Genomic DNA, 12,058 nt, shown 5'->3' on the forward strand with positions numbered 1-12,058 from the left:
TGAATGTCTCCGTGTGAACATTTAACCTGTCGTGATGTGTAGAGGAAACACTTCTACATGTGAATGTCTTACAGAACAAATAAAACTGACCCTAGGAGGATTCATGAGGGATCATTGAGCTGAAAAAACAACACACACAGTGGTTCAAGAAAGCCTTTTCTGCTTTAATACAAAGAAAAGAAGCTTTTCACTTCAGAAAATACAAGATTGGTCTGCTATTTTTTTTTTAATCTCCTTAAATTGACGTTTTTTCCCCGTTTCTTATGAAATGCTGCTGTTCACCGCTGCTCAAACAGCTTTAATCCAAATACATCCCTTCATGGTTTTTGCTCAATTTGAACTTTTCTAGTTTTGTTTTTTTTGGTGAGAATCAGGCCTTTCCTTGAATGACATTTAAATTTTGTATCATTTTTGTTGCAAGTGCCCACGGTGCCATGTGACACCCTGTCCAGCAGATCCAGAAATGTCCTGTTGCGTCCACATATTGCATCCATGCTCACCTCATTAAAACGAGGTACAAGGCAGGGCAAAATTTCTTCCAAAATAGATGTCATATATATATACATACATATATATATATATAGCAATCATATATACACATTCGTACATACATATACTAATTTATGTGATGCAAAGAAACAAAAAAATTTACACATTTCTTACAAAATTGTAACAAAGACTGGAAAGTGTTTTGTTTGCTCCGGAGCGACGACGTGTCGCCGTTTAGCTTCTGCGAGGTTTCGTCCACGTTTTCGCAGACGCCAAAGTCTTCTCCCAGATTTGTGTCCAAGTTCAACTGGCACAGAACTCACAGAGAGAGAGAGAGACGGACAGAGTGGGAGACGGAAACAAATTGGAGTTAAAGAAAAGAGGTTCAAGAAAGCAAAGTTAATGGAAGGAAGAAAAAGAGAACGGGTGAAATGAAAAGTGATGCATGTGGAAAAGTTGCATGACCCCCTCTATCCCCCCCCCAGCCAAAAAAAGAAATGGAGAAAGGAAAAAAGAAGGGAGTGTTCACATAAAAAAGCACAAACAAATTTTGTGTTCTTTTATTACTAAATATAGTGCAACAATAAACATTGCATTTCTTTCACTTGAGTCTGACGAAGTTAACTTTGCTTTCCCCGCTCTTTTCTCTGGTCTTAACACTTGCTGTAAATATGAGGCGTTAACCCTTGCTCTGTCACTGTCCTGCGCCACAAGGTCAGTCCTCCTCTCCGGGAGAAAAACAGGCTTCAGATTCAGAGACGTAAACATAACACAGACCCTGCTCGAAACAAGACAAAAAAAACAACAACAGGATGAACATAAAGAATAAAAACTGAACAAGTGTTGGTGTTTTGGGCAGCATGTAAATTTTGGAAAGGCAGGGCAGTTTTGATGGTGGCGATGACCCCCGCAGTCATTTAGCCAAATCCTCGAGGAATAAAAACCAAGCTGTGAGAACCACAGCGCCCCCCCCTGCATCGTTGTGCTTCGGGAGCAGCTGCGGCCTTTGGACTGGTCGGGCCTTAGAAGGCCTGCTGGGCTGGGTTGTAGTTGAACGTTGTCGGCACGTGAGGCCTCTCTTCCAGCTTCTCGTACTCCAGATGAAACTCCTTGGAGACGCAGACACAGTTTCAACGATGTGAAAATCTCTCCTCCACAATTAGAGCCGGTAAAAACTTTCTCCAGATGAATTGAGGGGACGGATCCTTACCTTGGCCACTTTTCTCCAGTTAAGACAATCAAAAAAGTAGTAGGTGCCCCTCTCATAGTTGTTGGTCTTCAGTGTGGGCTCCATGCCCGGCGCCCTCGTTATCCAAACCCGCTCTTCTTTGTGGTACCTCCAGTCCCGGTTAAAGCTGGAGAGTGAGGTTGTGAAAGAGGAATAAGAGAAAGTGGAGAAACCCTGTGAGCTTCTCTCTGAACAGACAATAGACACATGGAGACATCATTTCTGCACCAATCCCCAGTGAAAGGGGGAAAACACTCACAGCTCTACTGCTGCCAAAAGCTGTAGCAGGTCTCCACCGTTCATGTAGTACAGGTAGAACAACAGGTCTTCACCGTATCGAGCCAGTTTGATCGCAGCCAACTACAAGCGGAGAACAAGGAGTAAGTTTTCCACTCGCACTGTAGACACATCTTTTAAAAATGGGGCCATTTATTGTGGCTCTGCTTTACCTTGTCCCTTATGTGGATATTGGTTAGATACTCAGAGGGAACATGGAAGTCTGAGAAGCCAAGAACAGAGAGGAGTGAGCAGATCTCAGAAGAGTCACTGACACATGTGGCCTCATTAAACTGAATGTTAATGTCTTACCGATGTCTTGAGGTCGACAAGGTGCTGAGGCCCACGGAGAGGCGAACTTGGGGTATAAGTTTCTGTCAGAGAATAAAGTTTCCATAAGTTTTTCGTCTCTTATAAAAACATGGTTATCATATCTGTCTGCAGTATTTCCTATAACTGTATTTAAATAAGCTTCTGATTTTGATTGCTGAAGCAATGATTTACTAATCCTATTTATATTTGTTGTTTTAGCACCTAATATAAATGTTAATATAATAGGGCAGCTCCCTTACTCTGGTGAGTTTAAGTTGAGTCCCAGTGTCGTGAGGTCGCTCCCCAGCGCCAGATGGACCATCCCAGGATCCGTCTCTGCCGCCCGGATAAACGTCAACAGGCCGATCATGCCGAATTGGTCGGTCACCATCCCTGAGGGAATGTTCGTCACCCGACCTGCAGCAGCACGACACACTCAGAGCTCAGCAAAGACACTGAAACTGGGAACTACAGTTAATTCTTAGAGTCAATACATTACCTCCATATTTCTAAACCACACTTTGTGCACGCATCCGAGAGCAAACCAAGCCAATTATTTATTTTAATAAGTTATGGTCACAGACAAGTGCACGTAAAGTCTTAATGATGGTCTGTATCATAGCAAAACATAATGTTTTGGTTTCCTCTATGTCCCTTATCCAATAATTATCTAAACCCAAAATACAGGGTAGAGAGCCCAACTGCCTCACCCAAGTTGTGCGATTAAGAAGGGATGTCTCAGTGGAATTGGAGCGATACGATTGGCTGAGAGGTCTCACCATCGGGCAACACCTGGATCCCTTTCTTCTGGTTGTTGTTCTGTGCTGAGGTCGTCTTGTCTCCGGGGAACTTGGGCCCATCTGCATTGGATGTGCTCTTGCTTGTGACGTTCAAGTTCTAAACGACAGAAAAGAAGTTTTAAAGTGTGTAAACGTGTGATCATTTCTTTTCTCTTTGATGTGCAGCCTTGATGAATAACAGCCAGAGTGATGTCATCAGTCGCTCCCACTCACAGGTTTGCTGTCTTCACTGTTCAACGTGGGGTCCTTGTAGTTGGGGCCAGGCAGTGCGGGGAAGTCCTCGTTGTGGATGGAGAAGTCCTGTGTCGATTCTGTCGATGGCTTTGTCACCATGCCAACTTGATGATCACAGTGAAGTAGAGATTACACACGTTCTAATGCAAGTAACACACATTCAACGATATTCCTACAATTCTTTTTACAATCTCACACGGTCACTGAAACAAACCTTCAACTACGAAGTCAGGAAGCTAAAGCCACTTCCTCTCCTCTGCCAACCTACTGCTTAATGTGTGTAAAAATAAGACACTTCACTCCGTCTAATGGCCTACCATAGGGAGCCCTTCCAGCCAGAGGGTTGAGCACCGGTGTTGGGTTTCCAGTCCCTTCTCTTCGACTCCTGTCTGCTAACGCAGGGAAGTCTGACAGATCCAGTCCCGTTAGGTTTTCACTCCCATCTGCACAAAGGTTAGGAACAATGTCACATTCGATCAAATGTATTAATATTATTTATGGTCGTATATTCAATCATTTAATTCAAGTTTTAAAAATGTAAGTATTTATGAAATGCACATCTCTCTGTATTGTATTTTTATTTATTTTTAAATCAGATTGCTTTCTTAATATTCTATATATACAGATGTGTTTCAGGAGTGTTTCTATAAAACCTAATAATACTGATCACTAGGTTGATTGATTACAGATTCTAACCTGTGCCATTGAAGATGTTGTTCAACCCAAAACCCTGGTTGCGGTTCATACCGAATCCTGACATGCTGCAGAGAGAGAGAAACCCAAACCAAAAGATGACATCAGCATCAAAACATTCACTTCTAATAAAAATATAGTGAAATGAATAACAAGTGTTCAGCTGTGTCTACCTGTTTATGGTGAAGGGCTGCCGTGCTGGCTGCTGTTTGGGCATACAGATGATGCTGGGTGAGCTGCGGTTGGGGCTGCCCAGCCCCGAGCTGCCCATGCTATTGGTCCTGCCGCTCATCCCAATGCTTTGACTGACCTGAGAGTGGTTCAGCATGTTCCTCGTGTTCATTGGCAACGTCCCCCTGTAAACACAAGATCAGATCAGTTTTGGCTTATTTCAGGGCAAACTTGTGCAACGGATAAGTTTGAGTTTGTTTTGAGATCAATACTGTTTGACGTGATTATTGCGAAGGAAGTTTAAGAGTCTCGAGGTGTTTGAGCCTGTTTCATTCAAACTTAATGTCCACAAACCACGACTGTGAAGCAGAGGTAGTTTCTCTTTTAGGTCCAGGCTCCTTGTTTTGTCTTGGCTGGCTGGAGTCCATCTTTCCCTCAGAATGACTCTGTTCTCTGTCAAATTCACTCTCCTCAATGTTTGTTTGTGTTGCCTTGATGCATATTTCCTGTCTGCATCAGTGCAATGAGTTACGAAAGGCAAAGTGTCGTCCAAATGACAGTAAATAGTCATAAAGATTGATTTGCGACACAGTGAAATGCACAATAGTGCATTGATATGAAACAATACAAATTTTTTACCATCACATTATGTAAATTATCACATCCCTCAGCCCTTTTAGTTATAAACCGGCATCTGTTCAACCTTTGTCTTCAAACGCACAAATGAGCCCCTTCATACTGACCTGCTTGGTGACGTAGGGGTGTGGAGGGACATGGTGGAGACTCCTGTCGTGGGAGTGATATGACTTGGTAGCTGCGTGCCTTGTGTGAGATTTCGGTTTAACTGAGGTGTGCTGTTTCCAATGCCCCTGACTGAAAAGCCCAGTGCACCTACAGTAAGACAGAAAGACAAACAGACGCTCTCAGGCAACCAAACATATCAGTCCAATGTCAATCATTACAACAGTTAGTAACGCTTGTCCTACTCTAAAAATATTGAAAAATACAAGCTTCATGTTTCAAAAAGCATAGAATATCTTACCACTCCAGGTTTGTGACATGGGAAAACTGTGGTGATTGTCTGTATTTGAAACAAACTCACTTTGTGGACCATACAGACTCGCACCCAGCTGCGATAGCTGACCCGACGACGATGGCGAGGGGGAGGAGAGCATCTGAAGGAAAAACATTTGAGGAGAGGACAGAGTAAGACGATGGGAAAACGGCTCCTCTGGTGATAACTCAAGAAATAAGACAATAAGTGCAGAGCTGAAGGCAAAACTCACGTCTTTGTCCGATCGATGTGGGAACATCGACGGCTGATTGTAGTACATGCTTTCATCAGAGAAGTCGTTATCGACCACCTCGACGAACTCTGCAAATTTCTTTCTAGCACCAAACATGCCTTTTGCCACCTGGAGAGAGAGAGAGAGAGAGAGAGCGAGAAGAGTGGGGATATTAAAGATGACCTGAAGAAAAAAGTCAGGGAAGTCATTAACTAAACTAATACATATAAGATTTATGATCTAAATACACTAGACGAGAGATGTCCTGACATCAGCATCGCATGTGCCTCAGATAGTGTGACAAATGCCGGGATGGGCATCAGCGGGTAGACAATTCCCTGTACTGATCTGATACCATGTCTTTAAAGTATATTAGTTTCACCCAGATAACACTGCTGTTTCCTTTTCCTGGAAATCACTTCTTCTTCATCGTTTTCAGAGCGGTGAAGAAGTGGTGATTTTCTAAAATGTCAGCAATGTTGCACATCCACAAGTAAAAGGGTGACGTGTACTCTACGCACGACACAAGTGCAACATTATGATGTGAACGATCATCATTTCAATCACTGCTGAAATACATATACATAAGTTTTAAATTTCCTAAATTCACTAATATCGGGTTTTCTGAATCGTCCAATTCACAAAGTCCTGATATCGGAATTATGTCAGAGAGGGAAAAATTATATTGAAAATCTCCCACCCTGATTTATTTGAACCTGAATGTTCCCCATACAAACTTTGAGATGTGCAAGTTTCACCATAATAGGTTATATGATTAAAAATCGTCTAATGTTGAACCTCTGTTTTCATTTGACAGATTAATCCTTTTGTTGTTGATCCTTTTGTTTCAGCTCGTCACTGACAACACAAAGACATAACGTGAAATTTACTTTCCATGTGTATAAAAGGACATTATTTTCCTTGAGTGCAAGAAAACCCCAGATGCATTTGTTATTCTCGTTTCTATGTAAATGCACAAAGACATATTTTGGCATGAAACCGCTGTTGAGATAAAGTTTTGAACAGTCTGTGTGTGTGTGTGTGTGTGTGTCTGGTTTCAATGGAAACAAGATGATGAACTTCCATTACAAAGTAAAGTGTTGTTGTTTTTTACAGCCCAGCTAACAGGTGAGTAATTTCTTGTAGCTCTTTAATGACTTTTATATTTAATTGATGCACATTTATCTAATTCAACACAGTTGCGAAAAAGGAGCAGCAGCAGTGCTAACAGGCTAGTTAGCCAACAGTAGAGCAGCTAGCGTTAGCATGCTAACTGTAATCACTCTGTGTTAGCACGGCTAGCTAAGCGGCTACCCTCACCGGAGCTAACACACCGACACCTTTCAACCGCGAATCCCCCAGGCTTGGTTGCAGAGCCGCGGTCAGAATCGGACGGTGACACGGGCCCTCTCTGCCTCTGTGTGCCCGGACAGCTGTCCCGTTTTCTCGCTTTACTTTACGCTCCGTCCGCAGCAGCAGCAGCAGCAGCAGCTTGGCTCAGCTGGAGCTTCAAGCTAACGCGCTGCTTCCGTGTGGAAACTGAAGGAAACCTCGGGGGGACTGGCTCATGCTGCCGGGTTGAATTCTGCCAAGAGCCTCTTTTAATGCGGCGAAAAAAGAAGTAAAGGAGCCTCACCGCATCAATTTCCCTTCGCTTCGTTAGATCCAAGATGGCTGTGTGTATTCTAAATCGAAACAGGGATAGCCTTTACACTCTGACCTCACAACCTGCTGACCACTTCCGTACACAAAACCGCCCATCTCTTTATTTATTAAGTTATTTAAACGAGCACAGATACTACGAAGAAGAACACACGTGGTTATCTCCTCACATCTGAAAATAATAATATTAATAATCACAATAATGATTGTTGTTGTTGTCATTGTTGTTGTTATCAATATTGTTGTTATTATCATCATCACTCATAGAATTCAATCAGGATGTATGTGTATAGTCGATATTCACCAATCACAGTTTGTCTCAGGGCTTAACAAGGTGCCACATCCTCTGTCCTTAAAGGTTCAGCATGTAGGATTTAGTGACATCTAGTGGTGAAGTTGCATGTTGCAGCTGAACACCCCTCACCTGATCTTCCCCTTCCAAAGCGAAGGAGAACCTGTGGTAGCCTTCAGTTGCTATAAAAACTCACAAGATGTTTAGTTTGTCCAGTCTGGGCTACTGTAAAAAAAAAAAACATGGCGGCCTACATAGAGAGGACCCGCTCCAGATGTCAATATTAAGTATTTAAATTTAAAGGGCTTGTTCTATGGTAAAGAAAACAATAAATCCTAACCCTTCATACAATTTAGATGATCACACACAGGATTGTTTAATATAAAATCTTTGCTAATAGATTCCTTTCACCTAAATCTCACACACTGACTCTCTAAAGCTTCATCAAGAGTCAGAAAACACTTCCACACAAACATAGAATCCTCAGGGAGCCACATGTGAGGAATCCCTCTCCCAGGACAGAGAGAAGTAAATTAGATGTCATGAGTATCAGAGCACATCAATAGAATACAAATACTTTCAACATTGATAGAGAAAATAAGTGTTTAAAGTATTTGTAGAACAGAAGTTGTTCGACACCGATGAAGGGAGCAATCCAGTGAGAAGTACGGTGGAGTTCGTTAGGCTCTAATATTAAATAAAGTGCTATTTGACCTCATCTGAACATATGCATACAGTTTGCAGCGCTAACGATGAAAATCATCATCAGCGCATAAATCAACCTTAATGATGTGACCCAGATATTTTACTTTGTTCTCTACATTCAGGACTCGGTCCAACTTATAAATGAGGAGAAAATGTGGCTTTGATCCTCCCTGGTTTTAACAATCATGACAAAGCTGTTTTAGTGATCAGATTTAGATTCGGTGTTGCATGGACCTTTTTCCCCGCAGATATTTTATTGTTATAGCAGGAAAATCGCAGCGTATTTAATACCCTATGACAGTCCATAGTCCGTTAATACATGATGGGACAATCTATTACACTTGAGCTCTTCTGCTATGACATATTAGAATCTCTGCGATGAACAGGGTATATTATGCAGTGACGTGTTTCTCTGTGTTCCGTCTGTGGGCTCTTTGAGGCCCCCCCCCCCAATGCAGCGAATGGATAAGGAGAGGCACAAGTGCTAAAAACAGTCTGTCAGTGAGTGAAAACAGATTGGAGGGGGGGAGGGGGGGTCGACCATTGCCTCTCGTGATAAGGAAAAGGAAATTCCTCCCCAGTTTTATCTGGTTGGAAAATAGCACTAATAAAGGTATGTAGACAACATGGGCAAATCACACCTCTGGCTGGCATGGATGACCTGCGACCTCCCACAGTTCAGGAGCAAAACTGAACTAAAACTTCAGCTTGAACTTGGATTTGGAGGATTGGAGTGTTTACAGCACTGAGGAATCAACGCCACAATGACCCCACATGTCGGAGCAATTCAAAAAGACATGCACTATGTGGCACTGACAAATCACAGATCTAGAGAACCATACTCCCTTGATCACACTTCAATAGCCCTCTCATAGTTTTTGCCCTGTGACTTAATTTCTCTTCCCTGCAAAACATTAAAAAAATATTGCACTGATTCACCAAAACATAAGTGGAAGTAAAACACACTTCTTTTTTCTTGCAGTGAGCATTGACAAATTCCTGACATTATCCCTCTGTGGGGGGGCCCACTTGTCTGGCCCGGTGGCACAGATCCAGGACAGCTTCCGGGCCGATTAAAAAAGAATGTAAATGACCTTTGCTGCTCTTTAATCACAGAGCACTTCTCGAGCTTATCCCTGGCACCCTGCTCCTCCCTGTCTCTCTCTCGCTCCACCACCTCTGTCATCTTGGAGAAGAAGAAGGGGGGGGGGGTCATTAGGCACAAATGGGGAGGAGAGCGCAGCCAGTGGTTGCCATCGCCATGAAAGTCAGGGCAAAGCTCAGAGCCACGAGGAGATAGCAAGAGGAGTGCGCTGGGGAATAACTGTCCAGGGAGTACAATCGGTTTTCAGCCCATTAATTTGCGTAAACAAATGGCTTTCTATTGGAGATGCTGAGAGTCGTGGAAAACAGCAGGACAACACTGGAAAGTAAGTGTTATCTTCAAACGTATAATGATCGCCTTCATGCTCATTATGTCATCTGTTTCCTTCTTGATGACTAATGATGATACTGTCTTAAACTGCTCACCGTTGTGGCTTTTATCACATGAGAGATTGCAATTCGGCATCATAATCATGTAATTACGGCTCCGTACAGCTACATTTTCACAAAGATGTATTAAATTGTTATTAACTTTGGTTTTTCATTTTTAAGATGAGTAACTCCAGAGTGGAGGAGGATTATTTGGACGACATGAAATTCTCTAAAAGATGCCAAAAGTCTGCGTAAGTGCAACCCTTGCCTGGCACTATTGGGGTGTGAAGGACCAGGGGTGTGTCAGAGACCATTTGGAAGATGGGTAACGTCATGCGAGGTGTCATCGCCTTGATTCCGTCAGAGCGCTGTCAACGCTTCTTAGTGGGGGACCTGAAAGAGATGCCTCTCGATCGGACCCTGGACCTGAGCAGCCGGCAGCTGCGTCGCCTGCCTCTTGCTGCGTGTGTCTTTGGTGAGCTGGTGAAGCTCTACCTGAGCGACAACAACCTCAGCACTTTACCTGATGATATGCAGGGGCTGAGGAAGCTGCAGCTGCTGGCCCTCGACTTTAACTGCTTCGAAGAGCTGCCAGCAGCTGTCTGCAAACTGCCTCAGCTCAGCATCCTTTACCTAGGTAACAACAGGCTTTACTACCTCCCCAGTGAACTGAGAGTGCTCAAGGAACTCAATACTCTGTGGCTGGAGACTAACTGTTTCACTGTTTTTCCTGAGGTGGTTTGTGAGCTTTCTAATCTCAAGACCCTGCACCTCGGGTATAACCAGATAAAGAGTTTACCACAAGAACTTGGACGACTGGAAGAGCTAAGAAGCATCTGGCTTGCTGGGAACCAGCTGACAGAGTTCCCGTCAGTGTTGCTGGAAATGCACTTTCTAGCGGTCATTGATGTTGATCGGAACAAAATACGCCGCTTCCCAGCCCTGTCTCACATGCAGGGGTTGAAACTTGTCATTTACGACCACAACCCCTGTGCTAACGCCCCAGTGGTAGGCGAGGGAGTGAGGCGGGTGGGGCGCTGGGCTGATTGCGCAAATGAGGCGCAGGACGAAGAAGTGTCAAAGGCAGCCAGTGAGAACACAGCCGCGGTTGTGGAGCTACAACCGGAGGAGGAGCACAACATTTAGGGTCAAGGAACAAAATGACCTTCAGCCTTGGTCGCGGCTGTCAGCACAGGATGGCATTCAAGTGGAGCACTTAGAGCATAGAGGTGTGTTGTACATCAGGCTGATGGTCTGTGGTCCATATATGGCAAAGTGAGTCATATGTGTTTTAATGTGAGACACTGATTGATAAGTAGTCTAAAAACGAGGCCTGTGTGAACAGCGACACTTGAACTTTGAAATAAAAACATATCAATATGTTTGGTTACTGATACATGTGAAATGTCTTTTATTGGAATTTATATATCGGTAAATACCTTCATGTAATTGGTGTAACCAGCAGTGACATTGTAATTTGAAAGCAGTCTAGATCATCTAGATCGGGGTATTCAACTAAAATTTAAAGAGGTCCAGTTAGAGACAATTTCTTCAAGCAAAGGTCCGGAAGATCATAATGTCTCACTATTTAGTGTGATATATATTTATATATATCTGCATGTACTCACTAACAGACTGTCAAATCAAATTAATTCAGTAAGATTCAAAAACTTTTTGACAATATTTATTGTCACGTAACGTAGTACTGAACATATATGTAGGATTGCAGATATGTATAATGTTCTCTCATTAACTAGATAAAAGTAGGGCTGCATTTCAAAATAAGAGAAAATAAATAAAATGTGAAAATTGTGCATGTTCAAATAAAGGGCTTCACTTCAGACAAATAAAGGGAGCAAAAGCTATGATTTCAATTTTTCTGTTTCACATCTTAACAAATGAACAGTTTTAGAAACCCTTTCTTCCCCTCTTATATCCCAGTCATCCGCTTTTTTCGTCTGTTTCTCTCCTTTTCTCCGTCTCCCTCCTGTTTCTTTAATTTTCTCCGTCTCACTCCTCTGTTTCTCTCCCTTTCTCCGTCTCACTCCTCTGTTTTTCTCCCTTGCTCCGGCTCAGTCGTCTGCATCTCTCCCTTTGTTTTCTCCACCTGTATCGCTAGATCTGCACCAAAACCTAATGAGCTCTTCTGTGACCTGCTTCTCCCGTCCACCAAGTTTCATGGAAATCCGTCCAGTTGGTTTTGCGTAAACTTGCTTACATGCAAACTTATAAACTAAAAACATACAGGGAAGAAAGCGTTAAATCCTTGTTGGGAGAAACAACATTAGACTGTTTTTTTTTGTTCCAAAGGTTCTTACATTTTCTTCTTATTGTACAAAATAACTAAACTTGGCAATTTAAATATAGTAAAGAGTATGTTTGAGGGAATGTAATTCCGGCATTTATAGTTTTCCATTAATTGGAATACGCAGCT

General features: G+C 42.8%; 2 protein-coding genes across 5 annotated transcripts; one reads left to right on the plus strand and one right to left on the minus strand.

Annotated features, from left to right (window-relative positions):
- Positions 1 to 143: 143 nt before the first annotated feature.
- Positions 144 to 7,226, minus strand: cnot2 (CCR4-NOT transcription complex, subunit 2). 4 transcript variants are annotated; one of them, XM_053426263.1, is made up of 15 exons: positions 7,126 to 7,226; positions 5,490 to 5,618; positions 5,306 to 5,378; positions 4,947 to 5,094; positions 4,206 to 4,388; positions 4,036 to 4,100; positions 3,657 to 3,782; positions 3,319 to 3,443; positions 3,085 to 3,202; positions 2,566 to 2,722; positions 2,306 to 2,367; positions 2,167 to 2,216; positions 1,977 to 2,077; positions 1,700 to 1,844; positions 144 to 1,598 (listed from the first exon to the last, which is right to left on the minus strand). In XM_053426263.1, exons 2-15 carry the CDS (start codon positions 5,604 to 5,606, stop codon positions 1,512 to 1,514), a joined length of 1,557 nt encoding a protein of 518 aa, XP_053282238.1. In that variant the 5' UTR covers positions 5,607 to 5,618; positions 7,126 to 7,226; the 3' UTR covers positions 144 to 1,511. The 4 variants fall into 4 exon arrangements, with proteins under 4 accessions (XP_053282238.1, XP_053282236.1, XP_053282237.1 ...); XM_053426261.1 differs by having other exon boundaries at positions 5,246 to 5,378; XM_053426262.1 differs by lacking the exon at positions 7,126 to 7,226 and adding an exon at positions 6,810 to 7,115 and having other exon boundaries at positions 5,246 to 5,378.
- Positions 7,227 to 9,945: 2,719 nt separating this feature from the next.
- Positions 9,946 to 10,770, plus strand: lrrc10 (leucine rich repeat containing 10). Its single transcript, XM_053426266.1, has one exon. It carries the CDS (start codon positions 9,946 to 9,948, stop codon positions 10,768 to 10,770), a length of 825 nt encoding a protein of 274 aa, XP_053282241.1.
- Positions 10,771 to 12,058: the final 1,288 nt, after the last annotated feature.

The sequence above is a fragment of the Pleuronectes platessa genome, chromosome 7 (genome assembly GCF_947347685.1).
Source record: "Pleuronectes platessa chromosome 7, fPlePla1.1, whole genome shotgun sequence".
Classification (NCBI taxonomy): domain Eukaryota; kingdom Metazoa; phylum Chordata; class Actinopteri; order Pleuronectiformes; family Pleuronectidae; genus Pleuronectes; species Pleuronectes platessa.